This window comes from Lissotriton vulgaris, chromosome 2_1 (assembly GCF_964263255.1).
Source record: "Lissotriton vulgaris chromosome 2_1, aLisVul1.2, whole genome shotgun sequence".
In the NCBI taxonomy this organism is placed as follows: domain Eukaryota; kingdom Metazoa; phylum Chordata; class Amphibia; order Caudata; family Salamandridae; genus Lissotriton; species Lissotriton vulgaris.
Genome location: NC_141687.1, coordinates 1,334,979,408 through 1,334,996,399, shown reverse-complemented (window position 1 = coordinate 1,334,996,399; position 16,992 = coordinate 1,334,979,408). Strand labels below are relative to the sequence as shown.

Below are 16,992 nucleotides of genomic sequence, written 5' to 3'. Positions count from 1 at the left end.
TGAAATAAAAAAGGCATTTTCAATCAAAGTGCAGCTGAACCATGACTATGCAGAGGCAGCGACCACTGTGTAGTACGGATAATACATGTGATTCTGCAATCCTTGAATAAAAAACTGTATCTAATTTCTTTATAGTATGCAACTTGTGATACACCCAGTCGCCTATTATAAAGAAATGATGTAGCAGCCCAAATGAAGTAACTTCATACAGTTGAGTTCTGACGTCACAGTGCCTGCTGCCAGAACCAGCAGCTGAAGGGAAAGGCAGGTCAGGTCATGGAGCATAATTAAAGCAGCAGTTTAAAGAACTAAAACGAAACATGGCTTTTCTTTCTGCTCTGTTTTTTTTCTAGCTGTACAGTGAAAAGAGAAAGGAGATATTTACGACAACATATTTATTTTGCCCACTCATAGGTAATTGTCGAAAAGTTAGATTCTCTCTGCATGTTTCTACACATTCCTTCTTTTTAAAATAAATGATTTGCATTAAACAGATTATAATATCTTTTTGCAACACCTATCTAATGTAATGTTTGATGTCTTTAATTTAGCACCAGGAATTCTATTTCTATTCTTCATGTTTGAAAACATGCTCTTTCTTTCATTTGAAAGAGCTGTGCAGCAAGGATGTAAGTGGTTTGTGAGAAGGGGGCGTGCCCTTTTATTATAAGAAACAAAGTACTCCCTGCTGTTCTACGCGATAAAGATATTGATAGTTACCTCGGAGTTCCATAACCATAACAGTTCGGCTTGTTTCTCAATATAGTTATGGAACTCCTTAGTGACTTGAAATATCCTTATAATGTACGGCGGGAGGTATTTTATTGCATATATATATATATATATATTCACTGAGAACACTTAAGGTTACAGGGACGTTCGGTGAAATTCAGCAGTTATAGTTACCTAAGCTAACTATAACTTACTCCCCAGAAATGCACTGCTTATGACCTCACATATTACATCACTCATGACATGGTCAGTGACATCACTGATTACATCACCGATGAAATCAACAGATCCACTCACACACCTCCTCACACCCCATACAACCTCTTGTACACCCACTCACACACCTGTACAAACAATGACTTACCCATTCAAAGACCTATACCAGTACTCACACACCTGCTCACTCCTCCATAGAGCCACTCACTCACTCACTCATACACCCACTCACACAACCATTCACTCATCCACACAGCCACTCAAATAATCAATCAGTCAATCAATCAGAGTACTTGTAAAGTGCGCTACTTACCGGTGAGGGTCCCAAGGCGATGAGGGGATGGGGGGTGCTGCTACTGCTCGAAGAGCCAGGTCTTGAGGAGTCTTCTGAGGGCGAGTAGGTCTTGGGTCTGCCGTATGTGGGTAGGGAGGGTGTTCCAGGTCTTGGCGGCGAGGTAGGAGAAGGATCTGCCGCCGGACGTCGTTCGTTGGATGCGGGGACATCGGTGAGGGCAAAGCTGGCGGAGCAGGGCTGGCGGAGCAGAGCTGGCGGGTGGGGGTGTGGAAGCTGAGTCTGCTGTTCAGATAGGCTGGTCTGGCGTTGTGGAGTGCTTTGTGTTCGTGGGTGAGGAGCTTGAAGGTGATCCTCTTGTCGACGGGGAGCCAGTGTAGGTCTTTCAGATGGGGGTGATGTGGCTGCGCCGGGGGACGTTGACGATCAGTTGGGCTGAGGCGTTTTGGATGCTTTGTAGTCGTTGTAGGTGTTTGACTGGGATTCCTGCGTAGATTGCGTTGCCGTAGTCCAGTCTGCTGCTGACGAGGGCCTGTGTCACCGTTCTTCTTGTTTCGGTCGGGATCCACTTGTAGATCCTGCAGAGCATGCAGAGTGTGTTGTAGCAGGAGGAGGAGACGGCGTTGACCTGCTTAGACATGGAGAGGGAGGAGTCGAGGATGAATCCTAGATTGCGTGCATGGTCGGTGGGTGTTGGTGCTGTTCCCAGTGTGGTCGGCCACTAGGAGTCGTCCCAGGCTGAGGGGGTGGGTCCGAGGATGAGGACCTCCGTCTTGTCCAAGTTCAGCTTCAGACGGCTGCTCCTCATCCAATCGGCGACTGCCTTCATTCTCTCGTGGAGGTTGGTTTAGCGGTGTGTGGGTTCTTGGTGAGGGAGAGGATGAGCTGGGTGTCATCAGTGTAGGAGATGATGTTGAGGTCGTGATGGTGGGCCACTTGTGCGAGGGGGGCCATGTAGACGTTGAACAGCATTGGGCTGAGGAATGAGCCTTGGGGGACGCCGCAGATGATGTCCGTGGCTTCGGATAGGAAGGGAGGGAGGCGGACGCTCTGGGTTCTGCCGGAGAGTAAGGAGGTGGTCCAGTCAAGAGCCTTCTCTTGGATTCCAGCTTCTAGGAAGCGTGTCTTTAGAGTGCGATGGCAGACCGTGTCGAAGGCGGCTGACAGGTACGGGAGGATGAGGGCTGGTGTTTCCCTGTTGTCTAGTTGGTGCCTGATGTCGTCTGTGGCAGCGATGAGTGCTGTATCCGGGCAGTAGTTTTGTCTGAATCCGGACTAGGACGGGTCCAAGATTTTGTCTTTGAGGTGGTGGGCCAGTTGCATGTTGACGATTTTCTTAATCACCTTTGCCGGGAACGGGAGCAGGGAGATGGGCCGGAAGTTCTTGAGGTCCGCTTTGGGCTTCTTGAGGAGGGCGTTGATTTCGGCGTGCTTCCAGCTTTCCGGGAATGTCGCTGTTTCGAAGGAGATGTTGATGACCTTCTGTAGTTGGGGTGCGATGACTGCGTCTGCTTTGTTGAATAGGTGGTCTGGGCACGGGTCAGACGGAGATCCTGAGTGGATGGAGTTCATGATCTTGCGTGCCGTGTCGTCGTTGACGTTGGACCAGGAGGTCAGGCGGTTTGCTCTGGTGGTGTTCACAGGGGAGGTGAAGTCTGGCGTAGTCGGGCGTTTGTGGTGTTGAAGCTGTCGTGGATGTCAGCGATCTTGCGGTGGAAGAAAATGGCTAGTGAGTCGCACAGTTCTTGTGAGGGCGGGATGTCGTTGGCGTTGGCGCTGGGGCTGGAGAGTTTCTTTACAATGATGAAGAGCTCTTTCCTGTCGTGTGCGTTGTTATTCAGGCAGTCTTTAAAGGAGGATCTCTTGGCTAATCTGATGAGGTGGTGGTGTTTGCGGGTTGCGTCCTTGTGGGCTGCGTGGTTGTCCGGTGTGCGTTTGTGGAGCCATGTCTTCTCCAGTTTCCGGCATGCGCGTTTAGAGGTCTGGAGCTTGTCGGTGAACCAGGTGGTTTGGGGCTGCGGCGTCTGGGTTGGTGGGGTCAGTGGGTGGGTTCTTGGCGAGGGAGGTGATCAGCTGGTTTTCGTTGACTTTGCTCCAGCAGCGGTGAGGCAGCTGTTGGGTGCGGTGGTGCGTGGTTGGTTTCTTGAAGGTGAAATGGATGCAGCAGTGGTCGGTCCAGTGGAGTTCGGTGGTGTGGTTGAAGGCGACGTGGGAGCATGTTACTCAGTCATACAGCCAGCCACATAACCACACACTCACCCATGCAGCTACTCACACACCCACAGATGTACCTACAAAGTCACACACCCACTCACTCACCCAATTAACAACTCAACACAGCCACTCACTTACCCATAGAAGCCCTCATATACTCACTCACCCAACCACTTACATACTCATTCACACATCCTGTACTCACCCATACAGTCATTCACACGACAAACTTTCCAATACAGTCAGTCACACATGAAGTCATTAATGAAACAACTACTCAGTCACTCACTCACCCATATAGCCACTTGCTCACCCAGTCACTTTCTCATACAGACAGATACCCACTCACCCATAGCCACTACACACCCACTTACCCACTGATAGAGCCACTTACACCATCACTCACCTACCCAAACATCCACTGACACACCTACTCCCTCACCAATACAGCCACTCACACAGCATCTCCCTCACCCACACAGCTACTTACACAACCACTTATACACCCTTATAGCCACTTACACACCCATATGCACAAGTATACATACAGTCACACAGCCACTCATATGATATATATTGAAAGTAGTATCACTCATTAGTAGTACACCTAGTATACTACTTTAAGTTTTGCTGTACTTTCGTGTATATGTTTAACAATGGCCAACTATTACAAAATACTTACACTCACTCGATGGTGTCATCAGTGATGTAATATGTGAGGACATAAGCAGTATATTGCGGGGCATATGGTATACATAGCTCGGGTAACTATAACTGCCGAATTTCACTGGTTTTGTACAACTAAAATCTGACCCTAACTATAACATCACAGTAACCTTTGTTTTTTTCAGTGAATTGCTAAGGTTTTTTAAATTCTTATTACTAACTGTAATGTCCCTGTAACCTTTGGTTTTTTCAGTGAATTTCTAAGGTCTTTTAAAAGCGAATTCCTGACTATAACATCCCTGTAAGCTTTTATGTTTTTTTAAACTAGTAATCAAAAGTAAAGGGGACGTCTTCCCCCTACCAGTAACCAGTAGTGCACCACGATCCGCGTTTGCAGATTGGTGGAGAAAGGGGGTGTGGCCTCCGAAGACCTCCTAGCATTCCCACTGTGTGGGACTTAATGGAAGTAACAGGAGGGGTAGTTGGCCCCAAGGACTTTGGGGGCCATCCACCCCTCTTATAACCTCCAGTAACTCCCACACATTAGGATTGCTGAGAGGTTGTCGGAGGCAACACCACCTTTCTTCACCACTGTGCAAATGTGCCTCCTGGTGCACTACTAGTAAGGGGGCTGAAATTCCCTTGGCTCCAGAAGGTCCTTGGGGGGCAAGTATCCCTCCTGTTAACTCTAATAAGTCCCACACAGTGGGTTTGCTAAGAGGTGTTTGTTGGCCATGCCCCCTTTCTCCTCCACTCAACAAACGTGCCTCCTGGTGCACTACTAGTTGGGTGATGAAGTCTCCTTGGTTCTTGAGGGTCCTTGGGGGCCAACTACCCCTTCTTTCACCTCCAGTAGGACCCACACAGCTGGACTGCTAAGAGGTTGTCAGGGGCCATGCCCCTTTCTTCGCCACTCTGCAAACGCACCTCCTGGCACACTACTAGTTGGGGGAAGTACTCCACTTTATTCCTGAGGCCCTCAAGAGTAAAGTGGAATGGATTCCCCAACCAGAAGCGCATCCGTAGGCGTGTTTGCAGAGTGGTGGAGAAAGGGGGTGTGGCATCCAAGTCCTCCCAGAAATCCCACTGTCTGGGACTTACTGGAGGAAACAAGAAGGCTTGGTTGCCCCCAAAGACCCTCAGCATTCAAGGGGGCTTTGTTCCCTAACCACTTCTGCGCCAGGAGGAGCGTTTGCAGAGTGGTGGTGTAGGGTGCGTGGCCCCCGGTGACTTGTCAGATGTTTTTTTTTTTTTTTTTTTAGTTAATGGGGCCTGCTAGCCCCCCTCCCCAGGCCTATTGTGGCCCCGGGGACCCCATCTCCCAGGGCCAGGTCTTCATAATTTTTTTTAGAAAATGGGGAGGGGGACCTGCGCGGCCCCTCTCCCCTGTCCGACATCCCCCTGGGCAGGGCTTTAAGTGGGATGAAAAAACAGGGAGGGCGGTGGTCTCGCAAAGAGGCGTGGCCAATGTAATTAAGGGTGTGGCTTAAAACACACATAAGCTAAAAATCTGTGTTTAGCCTAGTGTGCTGCCAAACTTGTTATTTGCTGTTTCTGCCATTGCATCAAATATATGATACAACAAGTAACATTACTCAACAAGTCAGGACTATTGGCTTTGTCAATGGTTGTTAGTTGCATAAGATAAATAAGCAGCAACTATAGCTTGTATATAATATTGAAAAAAGCTTCCACTTAAAGCCCTGGTCACACCACAACTATGTTTCTGCTCCTGAGTTTCAAAAAGAGAAGGGAAATCAGAGAGAAAATGACCCGCTTTAAAGGATTTCCCTCCCCCTACAACGCTCACCTGGCATAACGTCATGTCATAACTTTTCCACTATTGAGAAGTGACCAGTGTGAGCACGCGCACATCGATGTGCCTGCTGTCACTGCAGTCTGGGAAAATACGTACCTCCTGTGCCAGGGCACAACACAGACCTCGATAGAGACCCGTTATCAGGGGCCCCCTTCAAACAAGCACTGGCGTTGCCAATAGGTCTCGCAGTAGGAAAGTTGGAGCTATTACAATTGCAAATAACAATGCCTTTTATTTTTGTTTTCATTTTAAAAACATAAAGGGCTTTGTCATTTACAAAACCAATAGCTCCAACTTTCCTACTGCAAACAGGTCTTGCCTTTAAGTTAAAGCCATTTGCTTTGCTAATGGTATTGTATTATAGCTATGTATTACTGAGTGTATGTATGTGATATGTTGTTATTTTATGTTGTCAGAATTGTATGTGTTACCTATGTGTTTTGATTTGCAGTGGCCTTTGGGACCTTATACGTGTTTAGCAATGCACTTTCCAGCATAAGTAACTAAATAAATACATACAAAAGATACGCAGGATCTGACCTTGTGTAATGTAATAGGTGCTTGTGCAAAACACTCCAATGCGTTTAGCCACATTTGCTGTTGAGGACACTGCATAAATAAGAAACATGGCAAAAGAAAGATGCTGCAATAGAGGAACACATCCAAAAGGCAGCTTAGCATAAAGCCCCACTACTTCCAGACCACAAAATTAACAACAGACTGCGAAAGGGCGTAGACAGTGATAGTCATATCGGGGAAAAAAATAGTCAAGGCTGGATGCTTGTTTAATGGGCATTGATAAGTGAAATCCTGCAGCCACAGGTGTTTTTATTTTACTGCCCTTTTAGCCATTGTAAGATTACCTAAACACGGGATGCAGAAACATCCTATCTTTAAAAGTTGAACTGTTGCATACAGCCATGCATTATAGATGTACAATCGAGAGTGCTGCTTGTTGCAACCTACACTTGGCTCTGGAGTCACTACAATTTAGATTACTATAAATTCAGAGGCTCAACATAAAGGCAGTTACAATTAAAGTGGCAGTCAACGATCTCCCTTAAACCGGTTCAACAATCTTAATAACACTGAAGAGCCGATGATGGTAGGGCTTAGTTCTTATGTAGGTTTTAAAATAACTTGGTCTCTGTGGCTACAAAATACCAAACAAGATCAACCAAGAGGGTAAGAGGGTCGAAATCAAGTGGGGCATAGGGCTTTAGAAAACATACAACCCACAGTGTTTACGAATGACCACATTTTTCAGTGAGGCCCCTCATTTTGTGTAACTCCACATTATTACAGCATTACAACAAAGTCATTAAGTGAGCTAGTAATAATTTGGTGCACAAACCTGTACAAAAATTACACTTTCAATTTATCAGAATGCACCCTGCTCATCTACTTAACTCTGGAAAATGTAACAATTAAGGGACCTCAACCCAAGATGATCCTGAATGAAATTGATAGGCCAAGCGATTGGCAACTGTTTTAGTTGCCCCTGTGCCAGACGTACACCCTTCGGTTATAAGCAGAACAGCGGCCTGCGTGCTGGGCTCGCTCTGGAACACAGGAGGAATTGTGACTGAATGAGCAGCCTCTGACAATCTGCCTCAGTGTAAAAGGGGCTAAACTTGAAAACAAATGCAATTCAATGTTTCACTCATTGTGCTTAATTTCAGCTTTTGTAAAATAAAAGCCAGCATGAACCAGTCATCACATCGGCCGTGGACGATATACGCTACTAAAGAGGCAGTGCCGCTCAGTGGAGGCACTGGTGGTAACAGCCCGCTGAGGCATCTCTCCCCCGCCTCACTCACCTGTTAAAGCCATGGGCTGAAGACGGAGCTCTGTGTGTTTAAGAGATCAAGTGAGTGCCGGTAGAGGGAGGCTGAAAGAGAGAGAGAGGGAGAGAAAAGAGCAGGAGAGAGAGAGAGGGAAGAGCTAAAATGAAAGAGAAGAGCGAGAATGAAAGCGAGAAAAGCGAGAATGAAAGAGAAGAAAAGCGAGAATGAAAGAGAAGAGCGAGAATGTAAGAGAAGAGCGAGAATATAAAAGAGCGAGAATAAAAGTGAGAAGAGTGAGAATGAAAGAGAGGAGAGCAAGAGAGAGAACAGCAAGAGAGAGAGAACAGCAAGCGAGAGAGAGACAAAACGGCAAGACTGGAAGAGAGACTGAAAGAAGCGAGAAAGAGAGGAGGGAGCAAGACTTAAGGAGACGGATATTAAACAGAACCACGAGAGAGAGAGAGCAGGAAAGAGACACGAGAGCGAAGCGGACTGCGCTTGTGCAACTAAGTCATTAAATAAATAAACAAGCACTGTTGAAGCGGACCACGCTTGTGCAACTAAGTAAATAAATAAACAAGGTGGCCCAAGCGGACTGCCCTCGTGCGAGCTGGCTCAATATCCTGTGACTCAAATGTGTGCTTACACGAAATGAATGCGTCCTTCTGTAAACCGATAAAATATCTTCCACCTGCAACCATACTCAAGCAGACCGCCAGTACATGTACACACATGGGGCATGCAAAAGAAGACGAAAACAACAAGCATTGAATAAAAAAAATTAATAAAAACAAGCGTTGGCAAAGCAGGCAAGTCTTCCGTGCTGAAAGTGAAACCAGCCCTCGGCATTGCTGTGGTGGGGCAGGGGGGGCGGGGGAGAGGCAAGCAGGGAACAAGTTAAACGAGGTCTGGCAGGGAACAGATGGCCTGGGCGTGAAGCAGGGGGCTGGGCAGCGCTGGGGAAGCCTGTGGGAGGGTGATTGATGACTTTGATGTAGGGAGGAGAGCCTTTTGCGAGCCTGCAGGAGAAATGCTGCCGATGCGCGTGCATGTTTAATCACGTGGTTCACGTGAACTGCATGAAAACCGCGGGGCTGAAAGCCCGTGGTTTGAAGAAGATTTTCGCCACTTGAATTCTCGCTCCGCTCGATGCGCTTGCGCACATCGATAGGTCGCGAGACCTAAAAACTGCCGGACCACTTAAAGCCCTGGCCCCGGGGCCCCATCCACTGGGGCATGGCCAGCTCATTGTGGACCGCAGGGTACAGCTGAATAACGTACTGTGGAGTGGCAAAGAGTGGGGTGGTGTAGAATGGAGTGTGGTAGAGTTTAATAACGTAAGTAGAGTAGCGCAGGGTGTAGAGGCATAGAGTGGAGGGGTGTACAGGTACAGTGTAGTGGCATACATAGAAAAGCATAGAGTGTAGTGTAGTACAGTGGAGTGGTGTTTAGTGTAATAGCATATAGTAGAGAGGCATAGAGTGGAGTTCCGTAGATTGGAATAACATTCACTGGAGTGGCGTATAGTAGAATGGAGTAGAGTGGAGTGGTGTAGAGTGGAATAGTGTAGAGTGGAGTGGTGAGAGGGGAGTTGCTTACTGTGCAATTGCATAGAGTGGAGGCCCGTAGATTGGAGTAGCATACATTGTAGTGGCAGAGAGTGGAGTGGTGTAGAGTGGAGTGGCATAGATTAGTGTTGCGTAGAGTGGAGAAGGGTGGAGTAGACTGTCATAGACTGGAGTGGCGTACAGTGGAATAGTGCAGAGTGGAATGGTATACAGTGTAGTGGCATAGACCAAAGTGTCGTACAGTGGAGCGGCACACAGTGGAATAACTCACAGTGGAGTGTTGTACAGTGCAGTGGCATAGAGTGGAGTATGTTAGAGTGGACTGGTGTACAGTTGAATAGAGTAGAGTGGAGTAGCACAGAGTAAGGTGTTGTAGAGTGGACTGGTGTTGAGTGGAGTGAGGTACAGTATAGTGACGTACAGTCAAATAGAGTAGGGTGGCGTACAGTCTAATAGCATACACTGGAGTGGGGCAGAATAGAGTGGCATACAGTAGAGAAGCGTACATAGGAGCGACTTAAGAGTAGATGGAGGTAGTGTAGTAGCATACAGTGTAATAGCATAGAATGGAGCACCATAGAGTGGAGTGGCTCAGAGTGGAATACATACAGTAGAGTGTTGTAGAGTGACGTGGGGTGACCGTAATGGAGTACATTGTAATAGCTTACTATGGAGTTGTGTACAGTGGAGTGTTGTACAGTGGAATAGCATAGAGTGTATGACGTAGAGAGGACTGGCATACAGTGGAGTATCATAAAGCTGGGTGGCATATAGTGAAATTGCTATACCACAGTAGAGTGGCAGAAAGTGGAGTGTCATACAGTGGAATAGCATAGAGAGTGTTGATGTAGAGTGGGGTGGTATAGAGTGGAGTGGTGCACAGTGGAATAGCATAGAGTGGAGTGGTGTATGTACAGTGGAGTGGTGTACAGCAAATCAGCATATGCTGGAGTTAGGTAGTGTGGAATAGCATATATTGCAGGGTTGAACAGTGGAGTAGCATACAGTGGAGTGGCTTAGAGTGGAGTGAGGTATAGTGTGGTGGCATACAGTGGAATAGCAGAGACTGGAGTGGGGTAGAGTGGAGTGGAGTGGAGTAGCATAGATTGCAGGGTCGGACAGTGGAGTAGCATACAGTGGAGTGGCATAGAGTGGAGTGAGGTATAGTGTGGTGGCATACAGTGGAATAGCATAGACTGGAGTGCCGTAGAATAGAGTGTTGTGGAGTGAAATACAATACAGTAGAGTGTTGTAGAGTAGAGCTGGGTAAAGTCTAGTGGGAGTAGGCTGTAGTGCCATACAGTGTAATAGCATACTGTGGTGTGGCGTAGAGCGGAGTGCCGTAAAGTGAAGGACATATACAGTGTATATACAGTGGAGTAGCAAGCTGCAGAATGGTATAGCGTGGAATATTATTGCGATATCGACTGTCTCCTGCTTAATGTCGTGGGATCCGACGGGTCCTGGGATAGGTAATGTGCAGGCTGCCTTTGAAGGGAGGGAAATAACCTTTTGAGTGCAAGTATTTTAAAACAATGCCAGCCCCTGAAGACTGCAAGCTGGCAATATTAGCGACTAGAAGCCAATGCAGCACATCACAGAAAAAGTCCCGCTAGTGCCTTTAGTTAAACGTTTCAACAGCAGGGCGTGTATTAACTCGGTGAGGAGTTTCTTCTCACGTCCACATTGGTGACGCAGCAGTTAACGATGAAAGGGGCCCAAAGGCTTTTTCTGATGCCGAGACCCTTCTTTGAGACTGTTTAGCGGCAGGGACGTTGTGCACCACATTCGTTATCCAGCTGGAGGCACCAGGACAGCCAGCACGCTTCGCCGCCATGAAATATTGGGCTGAGCTACTGCCAGACGAGCACGGGGCCTCGTGACAAATCCCTCTACCTGCCGCGGCTCAGGAGCACGTTTGTGCGTGATGCATGGGGCCGGCCGGCGCGCGCTCACCTGGGGGTTGCTGGGATTGATGAAGGCAGGGTTCCGGGGGAAGTGGAACATGCTGGAGTCAGCACCATTAGGGCAAACAGGCAGGTCTCACGAGCTTTGAGTTTAGGAACGTCGCAGCGCCCAGAGCCACCAAGCCGCCAAACAGCTACCCAGCTGCAGGACGAGCTGGTCTGAGAGGCAGACATCTTTTTTAACCCTTATTCTTAAAATTAACAGTGGCCCACGAAAGCATCCCTAGCCTGTGTTGTTGTATTTTGCCCCTCTCCACAAGCAGATGATCTGTAACTGGGAACTGTAGTTCCTCCCCTGTCAAGGAAGAGAAGTGACACAGAGATGCTGTGACACCCCTGCGAAAGCAGAACATTTTCCGATGGCGCTGAATAATTATTCAGTTTTGTAAAACACTTTCTTTTCCAATGTAAATTCGTAATTCTTTTTATAAGTTGTACTTCCTGATTGTCTCCAGCTTCAGGTAAATTAAAGAATACAACTTGTTTTAGGAACCTGCCTATCTAGTTTTACATCCTCATGGAAGGGGTCTCCAAGGAAAACGCTTTCCTTAATTGGTCAATGTTAATCAACAACCTTACTGGCAAAATTGGGTTTCCCTTGTCTGAGGTGTGCTTCCCAGATTAAAGAAATGTGATCTTTTTGTTAAAAAAAAAACTCCACAACTATTTATAGGGATTTCGATATAGATAAATTCCTCCCACTAAATTAATGCACCAGCATTCCCAAGTCTCGACACACCCATTTTCTGACCATTTACATACTATAATAAGATAAATTAATTTTGGGATTTTTGTGCTGAACAAAATGTTTTTACTCATTTTTACTCCTCTACCCATGGCTGAGGAAAGAATTAGGGGAAATATGGGCAAAGCATCAGGGAAACAATTTATTTTGGTGAGTCTTGAAATTCTTATCATGGAGCTAATGTCCGCGATGGGATTTTTTGAAGGTGTTGCATTTATTTCTTAAATCTTCAGTATTTCCTAGCCGTTGTTTGGCTAACTCATAAGCATTTGCTAAAGGGAGTGGTTGGGTGGGTGCCATGTAAATTTGGCCAGTACTGCAGCCATCTTTGTGAACACAGCAGCATCTTGATCATGGTTTGCCTTTGAGCTGCATTAGCCTGTCAGAAAATGTTGGCATTTCCCTAGGACTGAGGTTCTCTGTCGCTTTTCTGGATTTTGCCTCTGAATATCGACATATAAGAATATTGAGGGCAGAATTTCAGCTAAGATATGTACTGAATAAATACAGATAAGTGAAGGTATGTATAGAAAATCTAGACTTACCTGTCAATATTTTTTTAAATAATTTGTCCCTGATATTTAGTACCCTCGCTATTCTGACGATGATGTTTACTATCTAAAATATACTAGGAAGAATCCCAGGAAGGTAGTCAATGACAGCCACTGGGAGCAACAGATTGCACTAGCTCCTTCTATTCTATAACATTACCAAGTCAGTAATGTTAGCATTCATCCAACAGAGTCCTAATACTGTTGTTCTTGGGTCCCGAAAGGATAACGCAGTCATGTCAATGAACGGCTTGACAAATCACTCCACGCCGAGATGTCCATTCTGGTTTCACTTGCTTGAGGTAGTGGACGCTTACTTTGTTCGGAGCTGGGCCATTCGACTGCTTTCTATCAGTGCATTGCACACATTTCACTGGTTATCAAAATGGAATACAGGATTTGAGAGCCCGCAATTTACTGTTGTCTTTCTGCACCAGGAGCACCTGACGGAACTGCGAGAGGATCTGGATAAAGATGAATGCAAGCAGGAGCCCGAGGTTATTTACGAGACCGACTGCCACTGGGACAGCTGCGAAAAGGAGTTCGACACTCAGGAGCAACTGGTGCACGTAAGTCATCTCTGGGCACAAAAAGGCTGTAAATCATCCCCTTTTAGACCGTCTATCTGCTCTACAGAGGCACTTGTCAAATAGCCAGACAGAAAATGCTTACACTACAACACAGAAGTAACTTCTCTGCAACTGTAAATAATAAAATAGGCATGTCCTGCTGTTTCCCTTACTGCTCTGTATGCTGTTTGGATTATTCAGGTAGACATGAATTTGATGGATAGGAAATGTATAGTTTCATTGGCATCTCATTATTGCCCTCACATGTGGACTGAATGCAGGATGAACACGACCAAAAGGGAAGCTTACTATTTTGATTATTCAAGGTGCAGTAATTGGCCCAAAATCTAAGGAGGTGGGCAAAACCTTATACCACTTGTACTTTTAATTAGTTTGAAACATTTCTTTATGTTTCAAGCCCATTGCCTCCTTTCTCAAGTAAAGCCGTGGATTGATTAGTGTAGTTACACCCTTCGGCCGTGAAAGACCCATGTGGCAGGCGCGAGAATATCATTGCTTCATGAGGGGTCTTGACCGTCAGTGTTTGCGCACCTTGTGGTTCTCCATGTTGGCACCTTATGTGATGATGAGTCGCAGCTGCCAAATGTTCATGTCAGCCATTCAAGAGCTCATCAGTCTCATCATCCCAGTGACCATGAGTGTCAGCCCCCTTGGTGACCCTTGGTGTCAGCATTTAGCCTGGCGCACGACTCGCTTTTCTAGTAACCATCAGCGTCTGCAGCACCAGGTGATTCTAAAAGGAACATTTGAAGATCGCACATTTACTGCCACTGGGTTCTCTTGGAGCTGTTTTGCATGATAATTGATGTTTATTGTCACCCTGCTCAGTGGTACGAAAGAGTGGTCATTTCATCAATTGTTGAATGATGAAAGGCTTTGTGGATCCAAGGGATTTAAACCAAATACAGTGCGGGCAGACACCGTCCCTGCTGTGGATGCAGTGGTCCACTGAGCCACCGGACACAGCTACCAGTCAGATCCATGTCTGCAATCTCACCAATGCTTTACGCTAGCACTGCCAGTGACCTACAAAGTCTGCGCCACAGTCTACCCTCCAGATAATCACCCCGATTGACATTCAGGGCCAGCCTGGAAGTGTTTTTTTTTTTTTGGTGCTTCCAGTAAGCATGATTGTCAGCAAACCTAATGGCTGACACACCTAACGGCTGACACGTCAACAAACTTAGGGAACAGCATAGACAGCACTGTGTGTCTCTGTTTGCGGAGACTTTTAATGAACAGCTCTGCCAGCTCCCTCAATGACGATCATTGCCCCGGTACCTTCAGCATTGGCACTCCAGTAGCAATGAACATCACAACCCATAGCTACCCTCAATGCCGCCAGTGATTATTACTGTCAGCACCCCAGGGTAACGTAACCCCTCTTGTCACCATACCTTAGTGACCCCGTGACACTACCAAGGATTATCAGTGTCAGCATCCCCAGTGACCTTCATTGTCACCTTCGACCACAAAGACCATCACATTCAGCCTTCCGGTGATCACCATTATCCGCACCGCCGGGGACCGCTGATGTAGGTATCACCAGTTCACATCAGTATAACTCCTCCCTTATCAAATGTTCATTCCCTGAATGTGAGTGCCCCCCCCCAATCAAGAGTACAAGACCTTGCAAGTGTGAGTATCCACACTGATGACCATCCTGAGTTCCTTTGCCCCCACTGATCATAATAGCCAGTTTGAATCATCAGTGCAAAGGCTCTCACTTACTCCTTACCGAGCCCTCATTCTTATTGTCATCACTGATCAGTAGTGACGTCCGTCCTGAAACCAAGGGCCCCTACTGACTAGCATTCCTAGACCCCTCATTGTGAGTTTCCTCACTAATAACTGCACATTTTGCAATAGAGTTAGTTAGCTCTCACCCCACTGGTCATCAGTGCACACACCTTCCCCCTCATCTGGAGTCCACCAATCATAATCACTGTCAGTTTACATCAGAGTAAAAGCCCCGATTAATTATCAGTGCCAGATTACACCAGTGGGAGGTCCCTTATGATCACTAGAGCCAGCAGTGACCTCCATGTGACACCATGAATCTAGTAGTCAGGAGACGCAGTGCAAGTAAATCAAGCCTTCTCCCGATATGCATGCACCCTGTCACAAAATGTATCTGTCAATTAGGGCCGCACCAACACCCCTCGGATTTAGGAAAGAGCTAAAGACTCCCGTCTTCGAAGAACACGACATCACAACGAAGAAACAGCCCACATTCACAAAACTCTGCTACCCCTCCAAGCACTCCTTGGCTGATTCTTTGCCCTCGACATCGTGCAGCATTCCGCTACCCTTGTTAGGTTTGTTCCATATAATTAAAGACCGCAACATTTACACCAAACGTAGCAGCACGGGCTTGAAATGAAGAGTTTCTGTTCTACATTACACTACAAGAACATTTTGAGCAGGATGAACTTCTCGCTGTGTCTCACATTCGAGTGTTTGTTTCTTTTGTCTCTTTGTGAGCAGCACATCAACAACGACCACATCCACGGCGAGAAGAAGGAGTTTGTGTGCCGCTGGCAGGAGTGTTCCCGGGAGCAGAAACCGTTCAAGGCCCAGTACATGCTGGTGGTGCACATGAGGCGGCACACGGGGGAAAAGCCGCACAAGTGCACGGTAAGCGCACGTCTCGGTGGGGGAGAGGTCGTGTGGGCCTGCGGTGCTCTGCAGCCAGGGAATGGCCTCGGCTGTGCACACAGCGCATTTCCTACCGAGGACCTCCAGGGAATGGCGCTAACAGGCCTTTGTTACTGCAGGCAGCCTCCCTGGGGACACAGAGGTTAAAGAGACCTCAGCTGTGAGCTAACCTGGCAGCCGTTGTCTTGAACGGCCTATAAAAGCGCGCTGCTGTGTGCACAACTATAGCTCCTTAATGCACCTTGCTACATATTTAACGATCAGAAATATAGTGGCAACTATAATTTCCCCACATTCGCCCTCTTGTTGTTCACTCACTTTTATTCTGTTGGACATATTGTATATATATATATATATATATATATATATATATATATATATATATATATATATATATATATATATATATATATATATATATATATATATATATATATATATATATATATATATATATATATATATATATATATATATATATATATATATATATATATATATATATATATATATATATATATTTTTTTTTTAATATGTTTAAGAATGTCATGCATGTGTTGGCATATGTTACGATTTAATGTTTTTATTCTAAAATTAAAAAAAATGAAACTCATAAAAGGAAATATGATGGCTGCAAATGGGTGTTGAACATTGGTGCAAGACAGAGGCACGCCTGACAGATTTACAGGATGTCCACATGAGGTACATTTACATACCTTGAACCTTCATGGAAATAACTCTTGAGAGCAGCGGTCATTCTGAAAATGTGACATTGATCCAGCCCTCCTGCACCTACGTTGTACTGCAGCTGAGACAAAAATCGGCAGTGGTAATCCCTCGTTAAGCAGCGTAACTTTAATACATGTATGTGAATAGATCCACTGGATAAATAACTGAATAGTGCAAGCTACTCTCAGGATCACCCTCACAGGAGAGATATGTATACATACAACAGACTTGAACTTCTTCGTGGTACTTAAATGCCCTTTATGTGTCAGTTACGATGTTCGAGACACCGTAAACTACTGGATCGGGGTTGAATTGGTTTTTGAATGTCACCAGATTGCTGAGACAGCATTATAAGAATATAATACTAGGCCATCCGTTATATATCTTATAAATTACATGATAGGATTCCAGTGTTGACTTCAGGTATCCCTCATGGTTTGTAACACCAGAGTTAAAGG

The 16,992-nt window shown here is 46.2% G+C and overlaps 1 protein-coding gene across 1 annotated transcript in view; it reads left to right on the top strand.

The window, feature by feature from the left end:
• Positions 1-16,992, top strand: part of GLI2 (GLI family zinc finger 2) — a 268,813-nt gene that overhangs the window by 196,913 nt on the left and 54,908 nt on the right. The window contains exons 8-9 of the mRNA XM_086957103.1: positions 12,995-13,126; positions 15,635-15,784. Of these exons, the coding sequence (XP_086813229.1) occupies positions 12,995-13,126; positions 15,635-15,784 (282 nt within the window). The remainder of the gene's footprint in view (positions 1-12,994; positions 13,127-15,634; positions 15,785-16,992) is intronic.